General features: G+C 40.1%; 1 protein-coding gene and 1 long non-coding RNA gene across 4 annotated transcripts in view; one reads left to right on the top strand and one right to left on the bottom strand.

Moving 5' to 3' along the window:
- The window catches only part of LOC143722909 (protein rapunzel-like), a 96,916-nt gene extending 84,691 nt beyond the window's left edge, over positions 1–12,225 (top strand). Inside the window, exons 3-4 of one of the 3 annotated variants that reach the window (XM_077214665.1) lie at positions 5,543–5,604; positions 11,532–12,225. In XM_077214665.1, coding sequence (XP_077070780.1) covers positions 5,543–5,604; positions 11,532–12,007 — 538 coding nt within the window. In that variant the 3' untranslated portion in view covers positions 12,008–12,225. Of the gene's footprint in view, positions 1–5,542; positions 5,605–6,365; positions 6,471–7,937; positions 10,464–11,531 lie in introns of those variants that run through there. The other 2 variants (XM_077214668.1, XM_077214666.1) reach the window with 2 other exon arrangements.
- On the bottom strand, positions 591–3,247 carry LOC143722920 (uncharacterized). The gene is made up of 2 exons (XR_013197009.1): positions 3,055–3,247; positions 591–2,942 (listed from the first exon to the last, which is right to left on the bottom strand). It is a non-coding gene; the product is annotated as an uncharacterized LOC143722920 (long non-coding RNA).
- Positions 12,226–18,913: the final 6,688 nt, after the last annotated feature.

The following is an 18,913-nucleotide window of genomic DNA, read 5'->3' as shown; positions in this document are numbered from 1 at the left end:
TATCATTGCTGTCTTTCCAAGTACTGATGTTTGGCACCAACCACAGAAGCTGATTCTGATTAATTGAAAGGAAAATGGCCAATAAGATAAGCAAAGAAAAACAAATAGTTTCTTGATTCAAGCATTCAACAGCTTAAAATCCATCTGGACTATAAATAATAAGATCACAGAGCACACTGACAGTGTAAATCATCACATACTAAAATGTGGAAGTACCAGCTGTAAATGAACTGATCATGGAAACCATGTCACAGCAGGGAAAAGTGCATTTGAATGCATATGAAATCACTATATTCTGAAGTTCTGACTCTTGATGACGGATTCAGCTGTTATGAATTAGTGAATCTTCTGCAAGGAACAAAAGCGTCAGCCAGTGATTCAGCACAACTGTAATCCACAGACATACCTGTGGAAGGAGATCTAAAAACTGCTGCCTTTATTCCTTTGTTTGTTCCTGGTCAAGACAGCTGACATCCCAGTGACATAAACTAATGTAAGCAGGAGGAAGCACAGTTAACTGATTTCTACAGGGCTTATTATATGCCTCATATAATTTCAGTCTTCTCACAAAAATAATTTCAGCTCAGTTCAATATTCTTTTTTTTCATCTTTATTTAGTGACAAGTCTTCTGACAGTCAGACAATTATTATAGCAAAACAAATGTGTCCATTTATTTTTTTAGTGCAATATAAAGTAGGTGCGCATGATAAGTAGGTGCAGAAATGATAAAATCACAATAATTGATTTGCTTTTAGCATATTAATCTTGTCAATGTCAAAATTAACAAATAAAAGTGGTAGTAAACGTAGTAGAAATATAAGCCCAGCCTTGAAGGATTGCTTACATTTACACACCATAAAATAGATCTTTTATGTTTATAGCTTTTAAATTTTGTTATTTACGTTTTCGAGCTCTTATGGGGAAGTGTTCATGGTGAAAATTCTCCCCACATTTGATAACATTTAGCTTGAGGTTCTTTACATTAGCCTTGGCACAGCTATGTACCCTCTCTTAATGGAAATGATTGGCACAACACTTGAGCATATTAACACCACCTGCTGGTGGAACAAGCAAATAGCCAAAGATATACTGATAATTCAGGTCAAGACATTAATGTTCTGAATGTTTTGTATGTTACTTTACACAACTAATGCTTTCTGTACACCTAAAGACTTTGAAAAGATTTAGAAAAGACTTTATAAGATTATCAGCTCACATCTAAAGACTTGGGTTCACAGTTTTTAGTCTCAGACTAAGACTTGTGATAATATCAAACATGTTTGATATGAAAGACTAGAGAAAAACTGGCATAAATCGGGTCGCCGACTGCAGATTATCACCTCACATTTAACGATCGAGACGACGGGAGCGCGCCGAGACTCCAGTAAGATTCCTAAAGACTGCCGGTCTTTAATCTGGGACTGTGAAAATCCTTTGGTGTACGCCCGGCATAAAAGGGCCTTGATTTCAAGATCCTCGAGAAAAAAAAATAGATTTGATTGAAAATTATTTTAAACTTAATACAAAACTAACAAATATATATAAAAAGGGGTGATGCCAAAGTTCTCAAGTCATTTATTTCAAAAAGCATGCCTTATTTTCTAGAAGTAACCAAAAGTTTAAGGAAAACACCTTATAAGAATAAACATGCATCAATGTATAATCTGCTTTAAAAACACAAGCTCTAATCCAATTTGAAATATAATTTATTAATTCTACAACCTTCACCCTAAATTGTAAATATACTCCCATTTATATATTTTCTAATATATTACCTCTTTACCCACTTGAAGTATATAGATAATTACTTTGTCAAAAGATTAATTTAACTACTTTAGTAGCTTGTCAAATTACAATTGTCAAATGAAGCTTCCCCAAGATTGGAATTTTGATCTTACACCATTTAATAATATAGCACATCAAAGACAATAATCTATAAAACACTTTCTGGTGTTTGGTTCAGAGCTAACCGTGAGCGTAATGGTCAAGTAACATCAGTACATCGTAGAGGTGGAGGGCTGGCTGCGGTTTGCCGTGGGAATATTAAAATATCCAAGGTCGAGTTCCATGATGTTACAGCATTTGAATACCTAGCGCTGAAAATGACTGGCCAAATTTCACTGGCTGTAATCTTAATTTACCGATTTCCAAAAATGTCCCCCTGACTTTTTCTCTGATATTAGTGAGTTACTTACTCTTGTCTTTAGTAGGCATTCGTCTGTTATTTTGCTTGGTGATTTTAATGCATGAAAACACTGCACAATGCAAAGAATTAATGTCTGTGCTGGACTGTTTCAACTTGACTCAACATGTAACTTTTGCTACTCACTCCAGAGGTCATATACTGGATCTCATACATCTGGCTTAAATAATATTCTTGTTAGTGGCTCTGATTTTGCATTCTCAGATCACAAACTTGAGTAGTTTTCCGATATCTATATCACCACTGAAGAAAATGCTGACTTATCGTAAAATCAATTTCTTTGAATCCAACTTCTTTCTCTGTTTCACCTTGTCAGAATGTCTACTGTCCGTCAGAAATCTGCTGTATCAACAATAATGCTTTGTCTCAAACACTTGAGATGCATGCTTCTGTTGAGGAGACTGGTTGCATCTCGTGCCTCACCCTGGTTCACTCCTGAACTTCGAATGATGAAAACTCAGGGTCGCCGCCTAGAAAGACTAATTATATATTAATTATACATACAAATGAGGAAAGATTACTGCTCTCTCTTTCCAGTAAGTTAGTGGATCATGAGTTCTGGGAAAATACGCATCGTTGATGTATTTTTTCACTTCCACTGTGGCATCAGCTGTAGCATTGTGTATCATCTGGGTTTGATGGATAAAATTTTGATACGAGTATCAAAAAGTTCCCATAAACTGTCCTGTGTTTCTACTGGTGTTGATGTTGATGGTGATGATGTTGACATTTCTGGCTCTGAATAAAAATGAAAACGGCAATTAGTAAAAAATGCTAAACTGACGGCATATATGAAGTATATATTACATGAATCAGATTACATAATATAACACAGACTGAAACTGCTCACCAGGATTTGTGTTTGAACGCATCAGTGAAGCACACTCAAGTGTCATGTGTTTTTCAGCGTTCTGGGCTTTGGCAGCATTTCCAAATGCCATATTTTTGAACCTTGGGTCCAGCAGTGTAGCCAGTGCCAAGGCTCTAAAACTCTCATAACCTCCACATCTGGACTGCACACCTTCTTGCATGCAGATGTGAGCCTATGAGCCAAAACAGGAGAAAAAAATATATAATAATGACAATAATATGACAGTTATGGCCAATTACATGGGTAGTATGGTCATTGTGGCCTACCTAATCGTACAGTTGATTCCTGCGTTGCATTTCACACACACACACACACACATCTCACTTTATTTGGGGTTTCTAAATGGAAATGCTCCCACAGCACATATGTACGGCATCTCTTCTGGGGAGCCTCCATTTTATCTATCTATACAAATCTATCTAGATATGTATCTCTAATCTATCTATGTAATTAGATATATGTATCTACAATATATCTATGTATTTAGATATGTATATATACTATGTATCTATAATCTATCTATTTATTTAAATATGTATCTATAATCTATATATCTATAATCTATCTATGTATTTATATATGTAGCCTATCTTTAATCTATATATATATGTATCTATATATCTATGAATCTAGCTGTCTATATATATTTATATCTATTAATGTGTCACTATATACTCTGTGTCTCTAGCCTATCAGTCAATGTGTTGTGTAAATTTAAATGTAAGCCTAAATATAACTAAACAAATCGCACTATATGTGCCACTATATCACCAAAAATCCGCTATTTCAAAATCAAACTCCTCTCTTAAAAACCCACGAGGTCAATATGCGTTGATTTCACTTTTATACAGATGTGCGATTGTGTGGTCTGTTTCCGACTGTGTCAATCAAACGCTGATTCGGCGGATCACACCTGATGAAACACTAGGTGTCCTGCTGTTACAAGTTCCAAAAATGAAAGTGAAAGTGACACGTGATGGCCAAGTATGGTAACCCATACTTGGAATTTGACCTCTGCATTTAACCCATCCAAGTAAGTGCACACACATTAGGAGCAGAGTAGTGAGGAGTGAACACACACACACTGTCATTTTTTTGAACGATGACAAGCCGGAATGACAACAAGCCGAAATGAAATAGCAGTAACGAGGCTGTTTTTAAAATGTAAGGAGTAGAAAGTACAGATAATTGCGTGAAAATGTAAGGAGTAGAACTAAAAGTTTGCTGAAAAATAATTACTCCAGTAAAGTATAGATATAGACCCCTTTTGCGCCGACGTCACAATTACGTCACGGCGCTAACTGGAGGCAAAACAAAGTGAAAACTGGAATAAAAAAAAGTAAGGCAGGAAGTAGCGACAGTAATGAAAATAAACGATCAAATATTACGTTCCTCAAAAAAAAGTGAAAACTGGAGGCAGCAAATACAAACCAGCACAGATTCGGCTACATAATAAGGAGCTTAAATTAGTATTATTATTATTGAATGTCATCTTGTTGTGTTGTTGGGTGCTAGAATCGATGAAAAATGAATATGCTGTATCTGGAATTTTTATTTCTAGAAAATATTCACATCATTAAAATTGCACTGTAATGTCACTCTTTACATTGTCGTCTTCTTGGCGCTTGCTAGGCAGAACTGCAGATCGTACCACACAAGTCTTGTACATGACCATTCAGCACATAGTTATAGGCATCTAAAGATTTATATGCCCTCAGTTTCTCTTTACGCTCTGTTTCTCTATCGGATAGGTAGAAGTCAGGCCACTCAACCAGAGGTAGCCTAGCGTTAACGTTAATCCTGTCAGATCGTCCATCCATTGAGTGAGCGTGTACGGATAAACCAATCTGGTTCCGTCCGTTAAAATTAACTTTTGCAAATAACAATCGCGGTCCTGGACAGTGAGGGACCTTGCACATTAAGATAAAATCGGATTTTCTCCAGTCATTGTTAAAAAACAAGCTAACAAAACTTGCAAACTAACGTTAGTGAAGCGGCCAGAGGGATCGTTCTGCCTCCACCTAAGCTCCGCCCACAAAAAAACGTCACCATGTTTACCAACTGTAAAGGGGTCTCTACTCAAAATTCTACTTAATTAAGGTAACGAATTATTTGTACTTCGTTACTTGACACCTCTGATATTTACAGTACGTTACTGGAAGAACGTCATTCATAACTCTCTCTGAGTGAAACTTATGTTAGCTTAAGTTCTGAGAATGTTTCCTGTTAAAGAAATGGAATATATATTTACAAAAAAGACCTGGCTTTTAGTTAGCAACAGTTGCTGTTAATTGCCACACACCGTTGCTGGAAAGCAATAGAGTGAAACATCTGATAACATTCTAACGGAGGCTACCAAGATTATCACTAGTCATTATTGCAATATCAACAGACTGGAACTGACCCAAAACTCTATGAATATACTTTGCTAAAATGTCTATGCTTTACTCCCTCTGTTCTGCGGCAGGTACTTGGAAGGGGAAAAAAACAAGATCTCCATTTGGGACATCCTGTCTTTCTCACTGCAACGTAAGAGTTCATTTTCCTGTCTTAACTGGATAGAGGTGACACTCATTCTCTGTTAAACAAAGTGAAAATGTGACCTTTTCCTCCAAGCATACAATGCATATTATTTTCTTAGCTATTCAATGTAATCTACCGGCACTCTGTTTACAAAATGAACTTACACAAAGCCCAGTTCACAACACACACCTGTCATGAACTTGACTCTCTTCCAGCTGTTGAAATGGCAGCTGACACGCACAGTTGCCCGACCGCCTCTCCTTTCTGCGTATATTCATTCTTTTTTTGCTTTAGTGTTTTTTTCTCACTTAACCAGATAAGCCACACAACAGGACGTACCTGCTTCCTGAATTTTTACACACGGCCTCATTCATGAAACACGAGCGGAATGAAGAAAAAATTATTTGTTTAATTTTTTAATGATCATTTGTTTAATGGTCCATAAACTGTTTTTCCACATACTGTTTGACTCATGCATTAGTATTAGACTAGACAACATCAGCATTTCCTATTTTTCTTTTTTTTTATATAGGCAATCTAAATGTTCTCTAATTTACTCATCTGCTCAAACTAGTTATTCATTCGTGTCTATTAGTGACAAGATTCAATTCTGAACTCGGCAGAGCGCATTGCAGCCATTTTCCATGCAGGGTGTGTGTGTTCTTCAGAAAGGGGATTGCGGAAAAGCTGCATGCTTTTTTTTCCCCTTCTAAACCAATCAGCATTGCTGTGGTATGAGTCACTCCCACACCCTGCCCTTTTTTGACAAAGAGGGAAGTGCTGTTTCTCAGACAGGACAGTGAAATGGTGGCTGCTTGTACAAAAACAGCAGCAGCACCATTAGGAACTGACAGCTACAGACACATTTAAAGGTAAGATTCATAGCTTAGAACATTCTCCTGCTTAAACGTGTATCCTGTGACATGAGTGTGGAATAATATTGCTGCTTCATGTAACCGAATATGTTTTGCTGTTCATCTAACCCAGGGGTGTCCAAACTCAGTCCTGGAGAGCCTGTGTCCTCCAGAGTTTAGCTCTAGCCTGCCTCAACACACCTACCTGGAAGTTTCTACTATACCTAAGACCTTGATTATCAGGCTCAGGTGTGTTTAATTGGGGTTGGAGCTAAACTCTGCAGGACAGTGGCCCTCCAGGAGCAGGATTGGACATCCCTGATCTAACCTCTATCTTAAGCTAATTGTGTTAGCCTGTTCACAAGCCATACTGCCATTCATTCAGTCTAGAAACCTATTTTAGTGACTGACAAAGATAAACTGCATGTTATAGAAAAATTGTATATTTTTATATAATCCATTTATTAAATCTTTTTGTTTATAATGAGGAAAACATGAGTAAAGCCACAAGCATGACATCATTCATTATGTCATGTGGTTTGATGGGAATGTCAAATCTAACTTGCTTATCAATTGTATTGTTTTAGCTTTGAATTACTAGTTTGATTGTTTCTGTGCAAACCGGTTTTTGATTACTAATGTTTATTGAATAATCCCTTACTTTTGTGAATAAGAGTCAACACTTAATGTGAACTTCCTTTCTGAAAGCACAAAAACCTGTAAATAAAATGTCATGTTATATACTTTTTTTTATTTATTTTTTATTTTTATTTTTTATAAGTTTAGATTCTTTCTACAGGTATGTCCGTGGCGTGAAAGTTCAATTTTAGTTACTTATTAGGAAACAGGTACAATTGATTATTACCATTCTGGACACAGCAGATTCAGAACTGGACAGCAACCTTTTATGTTCATAGAAAGAGAAAATATACATAACGGGCTACATAAACAGCTGCCTTTTAAGGTAGAATCTAATGGTCATTGAACCTTAAAAGAGATCAATTTGGGACACTACATAGGCAGCAACTAAAATAAAAGAGACTACTCAACGTTGATTCCAATAGAGATAAATGTTAGTATGTTGCTATTCTAACAGCTTGATAACCTAATATGCGTAAAAATACAAAACTCACACAAATTAGTAAAATTGTCAATTTTGAAATTTTGCATTGAACTATTTGATCATTTTCAGTATTGAATGAAATGAAAGTTTACATATAAAATGTATACTCAAGATTTATACTCAATTTAAAATTTCAGTAAAAATGTAAAGTATATTCAAACAGAGAAGGAAATTCCACAAAGCATTTCTCTATTTTGACAATGCAGGTTCAGTTTCAAAATAAAGAAATGTGTTGTGTAATTGCCCTCTCTGTAAAGTATATACAATGCTGAAGCCTGAAGCCCCCCCCCCCCCCCAGAAGTATTGAAATGTAATTATGGTCTGTATTGTTTTATAAAGAATATGTATTCCTTTAATTTCAGAATCAGAAAACACTGAAAGACTAGAAGAGCCAAAGTCCAAGATTCAGACCCATCAATGGCAGAAAAACAGGAGATCAAAGCGACTGCGGTCAAAGTGCTGTGCTATGTGGAGAAGATCTCCTCCTTCGCCTCCTCCATAGATCCTCTCTTTGGGATTGTGACTTCAGTCGTCGGGGTCGTCAGGAAAGGCCTCACCGAAGAGGAAGACCATGAGATGGGCAAAGACTTCAGGGAGATCCATGAAAAGCTGGAAACCATCTCAGAGAAGAACAAGGAGGTGCTCCGACAGATCCGCATTGATGAGATCAACGAGAATTACGGTAAACACGAGGAAGTCATCAAGCATCAGTACGGTGCATTCAACACCATGTTGGAAAGAGTAAAACTGGACCCTGCGAACTCAGATCGTCACATTCAGGAGTTTGTGAAGATCTACAAGAAGGACAAGAGGGACATGAGCCTAGATGTGTTTTATCGTGGTGTGATGGGAACCGCTCTGTTTGGGAGACCCATCCTACAAGTGTACCTGGAGGACTGTAAAAAAAAAAAAAAGGTGATGGAGGCCCGCTGCTCTCACCTGGCCCACCTGTTTTACATCGGACTTATGGGGCTGATGGCCTACACCACCATCAATGAGGAAAACGAGGATAAAGTGAGAAAGAAATGGGGCCCGAGGGTCATTGAGATTCAAGACAAGATGCAAGATATTCTGGACCAATGCCCTGAGGAAAACTGAAGTCACACTGAACAACTGCTGAGACAAATCCGTTTCATAATATGCTGAAAGTTTTAATGTCACAAGCAATCTTGAATAAGGAAGTTTCAATAAATCCTGTTGGGTGTAAAATGGGTCACTCTATCTCTGCTTGCCCATGGACTTTTTGATGCAATCTCTTCTTAAAGGGATAGTTCACCCAAAAATGAAAATTATCACATAATCTAATTCACCCTCAAGCCATCCTAAAGGCCCGTTCACACCAAGCACGATAACTATAAAGATAACGATAAAGATAACTATATATGCGTCCACACCAATAACCGATAACGGTCTTTTTATTCTAAGCCCGCGCTACGGTTTCAAAATAGCGAAAATGGATGACCTGCTGCTGCTTTACGTTACAAAAAAATATCAAAAGAAAAACAGGCGCTTTTGGGTACACGATATCCTTAAAAGACGAGAGGAGTTGGGAGAATCTGTCACTCTGATTAGAGAGTTGTCGTCTTTTGAAGAGAAATTGTATTCATATTTTCGAATGAATCAGCAACAGTTTCATTCATAAAAACGTACTACAATAGCTTTAATTATATTGACTGATGTTATAGATTACATTTTATTATAATTGTTGTTTACAACAATGTCATTGAATATGTTTTTTCTGTTCTTATTGCCTTTACACGTCTTTGCCAGCAGATGTCCTCAGCCAGCATGCTATGTTCCGAGCGCATCTAAACAGTGAATCTAGCAAGTCTAGTGTAATCGATCTAATCTAACTGTGAATTTAGCTGACCTAGTCAATGATGGGATAAAAACATCGCCTAGTCAACCACACCTTTATGTATACAACGCCTTTTTCACTGCAACTTCAGCAATGTTGTCAAAACTAGCGCTGGATAGCCTACCTGAGGTAATTTTGTTACACTATGCTAGACTGCATAATATCTCATCGTTAATACGTATCACCATTTATTCCCAGGATACGACCGATTGTTTTCCATATATCCATCTTTTTAACGTATCCTTGAAAAGGAGGGTTGACTTGTCAAACAGTGGAGGATTTTTTGTACCTCGACGATTAACTTCTCTGCAATGTCATCTGCCCTTTTAAATGCGCGAGACCTTTAAATTAGAATGGATTCTGATTGGCTGTCAGTGTTTTATCGTTCGACAGCAGGAAAAAAATCGTTCTGAAAGTGATCCAAACGATATCGTTCCTCATATCTTTATCGTTATAGTTCTGGTGTGAACTCTGCTATTCTTTAATATGGAGAACGATTTTTAGAATTATATCTTTATCGTTATCTTTATAGTTATCGTGCTTGGTGTGAACGGGCCTTAAGTGTAAATTACTTTCATCTTTCAGCCAAACACAGAGTAATATTACAAAATATCCTTTATAATGGGAGTTTTTGAAGCTCCAAAATAAGTGCATCCATCCATCATAAAAGTAATCCATACCACTCCAGGAGGTTAATAAAGGCCTTCTGAAGCAAAGCCAGGATATTTTGTAATAATACTCAGATTGTGTTTGGATGAAAGAACAAAGTCATATACACCTACACTAGGATTGCTTGAGGGTGAGTAAATTATGGGATCATTTTCAAAAACTATCCCTTTAATACTGTATATCACAGCTAAAAAACTTTTTTTAAAGAATAATAAGCATGTTTTGGTCATTATTGTGACTGAATATATTGTAAAAATATATTTCTAATGATGTGAGTTACACATTACGAATTATTATAAAATTATTTGCGTATGTTTGATTAGTCTTTGCACAATAAATGGATATATTTTTTTCTCTCTCATATGGCAGTTAGTCTTTGTATTTGTCGTGTTATATGACCAAATGTGATTTCTGCCATGTCAATTCATGATGTGATGACTAAGGACAATGACTGCAGAATGCAGGTGAATATGGAAATGGCTTTGATTTGCATTAAATGCAAAGTTGTCAAAGTTTCAAAGGCAGATTGCTGTGGTTGCTGAGTCTAATCAAAAAAAAAAATGTTTAAAGGAGTATTCTGAGTTCAAGTTAAGTTTAATCAACAACATTTATGGCATAATCTTGCTTATAACTTCCGCTTCTTTCTGGGTTGTAAAGGGGCACTCATAATGGAAGTAAAGACGTTTATGTACTCACTGTACATAAGTATACTTCAGTGTACTCACAAGACTTAAAAGTATGCATGTTAACAAAATTTAGTGTGAAAAATCTCTTATTCTGCGTAGTTTAGTGCTATCAAATCGATGAATCGCATCTAACATTTGTGTGTGTGTGTGTGTGTGTGTGTTTATATATATATCAAATAGTATATAATAATAATTATACATGCATATATTATATAAACTTTTATGTTAGAATCGATTAATTGCGATTAATGAATTTGACAGCACTAATATATGTGTGTATATAAGTAAACACACATGTATATTTACAAACTTTTGTTTGGTGCAATTAATTGATTTGACAGCACTTTGATTTGATTAATCGGTTTGACAGTGTAACCCCTGAATAAAACTGTATAAATTATGATTTCAACAGCTTTACAACTCAAATAAAGTGCACATTGTAACATAATTAATGTAAGAGCTTTTAAAATAAGCTTTACATTTCTGCTTTTAAATCCTCAAAAAAATGACCTAATTCACCTCCATTAAAATTTCCTCACTGTTTTTTGCTAATTTTTTAAAAGAAAATGAGGAACAAAATTATTCTTGCAGTAATCAACATTAAGCCACAAATGATGATTGAGCCATTGATTCCTTGTAGATAAGTATTTTTGATAGAATTTGTTTAACTCTGAGATTGTGATCTGTTTCCTTCTTCAGGTCAACTATAAGATAAGAGCTTAATACCTCCAATCTTCCTCCAGACACAATGGCTGAGATCTTCGAGGACACAGAGAAGCTGAAGAGGGGCCTTGTGAAGGTTCTCGAATGTGTGGCCACCATCTCGTCAGCAGCAGCGGTGGTCAATCCCATCTTCGGCGTGGCCGGCTCTCTCATCCGGGTGGTGCTGCACCATGTGGACGATGAAGACATTCAGAAACTCAGACGTGAGTTTGGCAGCGTGAATCGAGTCCTGGATGAAATTTCACAGCGGAACCGTCAAGCCCTGCTGCAAATCAGGAAGGAGACGTTGGACAAACAGTACCACGAGGTGGAAGAAGACATTCGCAATCAGTTCCGCAAATTCATGGAGATCGTGGAGGCCAAGCCGGAGAACCTGCAACGCAAGAGGGAAGATTTCGTAGAGAGCTTCATCAACGACAAAGATGACCAGAACATGTACACGCTTTATGAAGGCGGAAAGCGCAAACTCTTCTCTCTCTATCTATCTATCATCTAGCTCTCTATATCTATCTCTGTCTGTCTGTCTATCTATCATCTATCTCTCTTTCTATCTATATGTAAAAATGTTGGCTAGTAGAAGCTGATTTTGCCAGTTGATAACAGACCCACTACAGAGCGTCCGGTGAGAGACTTTTACCAGAGATGATCAGGTATTCGGGAATAACCCATTTATTGTCGCCACAACTCAGTACACTGAATAAATTCTGCTTTGCATGTGTGTGTGGTTTTCTATAAATAAAGATATAAGAAAATAGATAAGTACAAATTACAATAACAAATAATAGTAGCTAGTCACAATAAACATAGCAGTAATCTCACCAACGAATTACAATGATTAATACAATACAATAGGAAAACCAAAGGTGCCATTATATGGAAAAGTGCACTGCCAGAAATGATTAATACTGAGCGGTTGAAATTCAACACCTTTGCGCGCTGAGGACAGAAATGGAGCCGCTCTGTCTAGCACATTATTGCGCATGCGCCCAAAGAGTGCTTTAAAGGATTAGTTCACCTCAAAATGAAAATTTCCTAATAATTTACTCACCCCAATGCCATCTAAGATATCCATGTCTTTCTTTCCTCAGTGGAAGAGAAATTAAGTTTTTTGAGGAAAACATTTCTGGATTTTTCTTTGAATAATGGACTTCAGTGACAACCAACATTTTGAAGTCCAAATCAACGCAGTTTCAAAGGTCTTTGAAGTGCTTCAGCGGACTGTGCACGATCGCAGCTGAGGAGGAGGGTCTTATCGAGCGAAACGATGGGTCATTTAAAAAAAACATATATATATATACTTTTTAACTACAATTATTCAACTCCTCTGAATATATAATATATATTATAATATAATATATAATTCCTGCGAATTAATTAGGTAATCTATATACATTTAAAGATATATCCATGAGAAATACACATACAATGTTTATGTTATTGAACTAAAGGAAATTACAGTAGATGAGGGGACTTCTATAGGGGACGGTTTTCTTGTTACATAGTTTTCTAATTTAGATTTCCTGCATTTCATTATTATAAAGCAATGCTGAAATAGTCCAATTTATTAAAAAAACAATTCCCGGAAGTTGGGAACCCATGTTGAACACCAAGTGTATGCTATGGTCTTCTGCCACTAGATGGCAGTAAAAGAGCACAATCTGAGTTTTAGGCCTCAAAATATCAATAGCCTACTAGCATACTGTGTGTTTAGAATCAACACATTTTTAATGCATGTAAAAACAGCATGCCATATGCAATTATACACATTTGAACACTCACGTTTGAACACTCACATGTTCTCACTACATTGTTATAAATAAATCAGCTTGATTTGCATTTTTAATTGTATTTCATTCATTTTGTGTATAAATGGTAAATATATAACTAAATAAATAAATGTACTGTAGATTTTCGTATCCATACGTCAAATGAAGCAGACATTAAGTATTTTTCCATTTCAGACTTTTAAAAACCCTCCTAAACTTGGGCGGCTCTGGTAAAACATCTACTATACTAAAATAAAATTTGAAATTTAATCAGAAGAATATTAAAATTTTTAATGATCATAAACATTTTTTTTTTTTTTTTGCCCACACGATGGTAGTTAATAATAAAAGCAGCAGCGGGACTTTGCCATCACATCTGTGCAACCGTATCAATTTGAACCTGGAGTCGGACCCAGAACAAGATGACTGCCCCGAAGAAGTTCGACAATTAAGGCTCAAACAGGACGTTTCTGAATGGCTGGTTAACGTAATGTCACTTTGATCTATTTTGTATGTACTGGCAGGGTTTTTAATAACACATTAACCATAACGCGTTGTTTATTATAAATGTGGGATTATGAATTATATTGAGAACGTCGTAACGTTACATAGAAAACATGCCGTAACATAGGCTACGCATTCATCGTGAAGCGTGCAATCGATTTACAAAGATTAATATTTAAAGGTTAATAAAACGTTACACTCACTTCTTCTGGAGGTGCAGCAGGAACACAAATAGTTGGTACCGATTCTGTTTCCAGGACCAGCTTCTTAGCAAAACCAGATTTACCCTGACCCTCGTTTAGAAAGCAGTCTGGTGAGAAATGATTAGCGCAAACATTAAAGCATTTACGTAGATCGTTGGGAATATTCCCTTCAAAAATAAAACCCAGCCACTGCATCCTCAGCGGTTCGAATTTAGGAACATTAAAATGACTGCTGTGTTCCTTATTACAGCCAAGAACAGAACACCACAATCGCTTAGACGCCATTCTGCTCCAGTGTATCAACAATGGCGGACTACGATGACAGCTCGCTCAGGACGGGTCTGTGTTGAAACGCTGCTGTCAATTATCAATCGTGGGACGGGACATCCGATTTATTGAAGTCACAAAATCGAACGGCTCAATTTGAGGCAGGGGAAAACATATAAGGAGATTAAAACAAAAACACTGGATGGATTTTTATCATTATATGATGGTTGTGTACAGGCACTGCCAACACACATTTCAGTACAATCAACTTGTAAAAGTGCATGTACCATTATATGAGCCCTTTAAAAGCTCCCCCGTCTGTGCCATGGCTAAGGTTCCCAGACGGTTTCCGGAAGGCAAGCTTGTACCTCTACCCTTTACCTGTACCTTGGTCCCACCTTGGGGTAGATTTCATTACAGATCTCCCTTCCTCTGACTCCTACACCTGTGTATTGGTCGTTGTAGACCAATTTTCAAAAGCCTGTAAATTAATTCCACTGCCTGGCCTACCCACAGCCTTCGAGACTGCTGAAGCTCTCTTCTCTCAAATCTTCAGACATTTTGGTATACCCAAAGACATCGTATCTGATCGTGGTCCACAATTCATATCCAGAGTATGGAAATCATTCTTCAACCTCTTGGGAGTTTATGTAAGTCTCATGTCTGGATATCATCCCCAGTCTAATGGCCAGGCTGAGAGAAAGATACAGGAGATCAGGAGATACCTGCGGTCATATTGCCGCAGGTATCATGACCACCAGGACTGCTGCTACCTACCCTGGGCCGAGTATGCACAGAATCCACCAAAGGCCTAACCCCCTTTCAATGCATACTCGGCTTCCAGCCGCCCCTGTTTCCCTGGTTAGGAGAGCCTGCCGAAGTTCCAGCAGTCCACCATTGGTTTCAAGAGAGCGAGAGGGTCTGGGACTCAGCACACGTCCATCTGCAGAGGGCTGTTCAGAGACACAAGAGCCAGGCCGACGCTAGGAGATCAGCGACTCCCTTATACCAACCAGTGCAAATGGTCTGGCTCTCCACCAGGGACATCCGTCTCCGACAGCCCTGCCGCAAGCTGAGTCCCAGGTACATCAGGCCGTTCGCTATTCAGAGGCAGATCAACGAAGTCACCTACCGGTTAACACTACCCTCACACTACCGCATTTCACCTTCATTCTATGTCTCTCTGGGGTTGGCGGTATCGCCGGCGATACCAGCTCACTTTTTTTCTTATCAGTGCAAAAGAGACTCAAAATACTCTGTTGATTTTGATCTTACATATAAGGTTTATACATCATTCGATCCTGTTAAGTGTCTATTTTTTGTGTATACTCACAATAAAAACAAAGTGTTGTGCTTTTTGTCAAATAAAGAAAAATAAACATGATGCAAGTTCCCTTTCGAAGGGAACTCAACAATACGTCAACGACGTTATGGGGAACGCCTCAGGCGTGACAGGTGTCTGAAATCACTATCAAATCACGTCAATCATATTGACCGGCGACAGCCCGTGAATCATTAGCGTGAATGATTAACGTGCGACCTGGAAGTATAAAAGGGCGCCTTGCAAACATGACAAATCATCTCATCGTCTTCAGGGACTGTCTGTTTGAAAACGCTACTCAATGAAACGGTAAGAAAATGAAATGTACAGCACACGAGTGTGTTTTTTCCTGCCTGGGAGAAGAGCGCGCACGAGAGGTTCTCGAGGGAATCCTCTGTGTGAACTGTGAGCGTTTTTCTCTTAAAACGCTCCGCTCTCGTCTGGCCCTCTTCTCGAGTGAAGGGGGTTCAACGTCTGGTCCGCGTGGTCCCGCTCGTGCCGAGGCAGAGCGGCGACTTGCATCATGGGCTTCCAGATAGAGCTCATCGATCATCTTGAGAGTCCTGTAAACCTCTCAAATGATTCGACGGCTGACGAGGGCGAACTGCAGGCACCAATGGTTTCCTGCAGTTGCTGCTCTTCAGGACGAGCAGGAGATGGCTGAGGAGGTTTATAATCAGGTAGATCCTGAACCCTCTCAGCCACCCTGCCCCGTGTATGCAGACCTGGTGGATGTTGTGGAGCGCGCCGCCAACAGGCTGTAGCTGCCATGGCGACGCGCTAGAGGAGAGATCGCTAGCGGTAGGCTTGGCGATCGGTTTCTCCCCTGCCATACACCACCAGCTCAGGTGAGCCTTCCATTCCTTCCTGATCTTCACACGGAGATCGAGAGGGCATGGAAGAGCCCATACTCTGCCCGTATTCACCGACATCAGCGGGTTAATTTAGCTGATGTTGAGGGGATCGCAGAGCATGGGTATGTGTCGATGCCGCCCATTTGACGAGTCGTTTGCGAACTATCTCGTGTCTGGGCAGGCGTCGACACTGAGAGCTCCAACCCTGCCATCCAAACCGCTAAAGTCAACAGCACGTTTGAATGGCAGAGCATACACGACAGCGGTTCAGGCTGGTGCTTCCCTGCACACTATGGCGGTGCTGCAGGCATACCAGGCCGACCTGCTGCAGGATCCTGCATACCGCTGAGATCCGGTTCCACACCCAGGCAGGCGGGAGGGCCTGGCCCTTCACGGTCCGAGGACCGTAGACAGGGCCAGAGAGCCAGTGTCGCCTCTCGTGCGCCCCCTCCGTGGAGGAACAGGGCGCAGAAGAGGCGTGACTCCCGCAAGAAGAGGGATCTGAGGGAGGTTATCCAGCACAAGCGCACACAGTGTCGCTGATGGATAATCTCCCCGGAGGGCTTCATTAAAAAGAAATCCAGCCCTCTCCTCTCTTCTGACTCCCCAGACGTTCATTACATCAGGCCTGGGGCTGGGCCTATGATAAGAACGATGTTCCAATGGCCCGCCTAGGCTTGGCTAGTAGAAACGCCTCTTTCAGGCATGTAAAGTGGTGGACCCCAGGGTCATAAAGAACTATCTGGCGAGTCTTCACTCCGCACGCACCAGGTGAGCTGACTGGTCTTTTAAGAGTCTTTTTTTTTTTTGTGAATTAAAATTCCGAGATGTATCTCTCTACAGACCTCGTTCCCTGTATAGAGCTATGGGGTCATGTCAAGGTAATAAGGTAAGAGACGTTTCCTGGATCATTAGGGCCCTGAAGTTCCCCGTTAGGTGGCCAGAACGATAACTATGTTAGCCTTCGGGCTGTTAGCCACCTCAGGGTAGAGTAGTTGGTCTCTCTCTTAGAATTTTTTACTTAGAGTGTTGACTGACGCTAGAGCTTCAGATAGATCTTATGTCCGGCCCACGGGTCCGTTGACTTCTTCCTGAGTATTTCGCCCCTTGAGCTCTGTTTGGGTTTCATTAGGCTGAGCGATTCTGCAGCCCTTTGTATGGAATAATACAGACTATATACTTTAGTAAGGCTGTGGCTCCTCCGAGCCCTCAGATTGATCTATGCTTGCAGGCTGGCCCTCACCAGGGCCACCTCTGTAGCTGGCCTAGGCTGTGCCAGGGATAATAGAGGCGCTCTGCTAAAAAATTTAGCATTTCTTCCTCTGACCCTTCACTTTGTGAATGTTGGTTTCTAGCATCCCTGTATAAACAGCCTCCTCCCGTGGGAGTCGTTAGGCCAAGGCCCGCCCCCTTCTCTGCATTCTGGGGTGACTAGAGTAATGCAGCGTGGTGCAGAGGATGGTTTGTAAGGACATGGTAGGCCTCAAACAGGCCTCCGTGGTATATATGTCTTTATTGAGCAGGGTTAGGCCGTCTTTCGCTTCACGAGGAAGACTGGGTTTCCTGCCCGACCCTGCCATGCAGAACTGGCCTACGGATTTAGGCCTCCAGTTTAGGCTTCACTCACCTCGCTGAGCTACTGCTCGAGCGCTAGGTTGTAGGTGGTTGGCTTTCATTCAAGCCCCACTCCCCTAGGTTGGGCACAGATACATTTCTGTCACCCCTAGAGCCGCTGGCAGGCCCGCACCCTGGTAACCTCAGGGTGAGGTGTGAGTATTCCCCTGTGATACAGGGTAGGTCTGAGCACTTCACTCCCAGTTCTGTTTTATCCTACCTCGCACCACTATGGCTCGGGTCGAGTATGAAGTAAGCTTCACTTCTTCTTTGGTCGAAGTACGCTCCCCTGAAGCCAGAGCATTGCCCTGAGCTGACGCCCATGCATAGATGGTAGGCCCCTGACTAACTGGGGCCTCCGTTGAGGCAGAGTGGCGTATGTTGTACTCCCCTTGTTTTAAGGGTGCTAGCTTTCTTGCGGAGTACACTGCCATGGGCAATGTGATTAGGCACCAGGATGCTGTAGGCGCTGTGTAAACAGTTTTTCTGCCAACGAAGGCTGCGCCATTAGGTAGTAGGCCTCAGCAGGCCTCCTTGATTGGACAGCCCCCCAGAGGGCACTGTAGGCCAGCTCAATTTACGTGGTTGGCCTTGGTGGTTCGGGCAGTTGACTCACTGATGGGTAGTAGGCCTTAAACAGGCCTCCTCGGAGGTGAGTCCCAAGATTGTGGGACATACCTTATAGCGCTACTGGAAGCCCATTAGTAAATGATGCTGTGTAGTATGGTTTCCAACAGTGTACTTTATGGCAGAATATGACTTGCTATTAGCTAGTAGGCCCGACCAGGCCTCCCTGATAGGCGAGTCCCCAGCTGACTGGCCTTAGCAGGCCACCTTATACTATCACCCTGACTCAGGGCTCAAAGCTACCAG

The sequence above is a fragment of the Siphateles boraxobius genome, unplaced genomic scaffold (assembly GCF_051911475.1).
Source record: "Siphateles boraxobius isolate OS27281-9 unplaced genomic scaffold, OSU_SipBor_1 68, whole genome shotgun sequence".
NCBI lineage: Eukaryota > Metazoa > Chordata > Actinopteri > Cypriniformes > Leuciscidae > Siphateles > Siphateles boraxobius.
The sequence above is the reverse complement of the archived record's forward strand: the minus strand, read 5'-3'. Positions and strand labels throughout refer to the sequence as shown.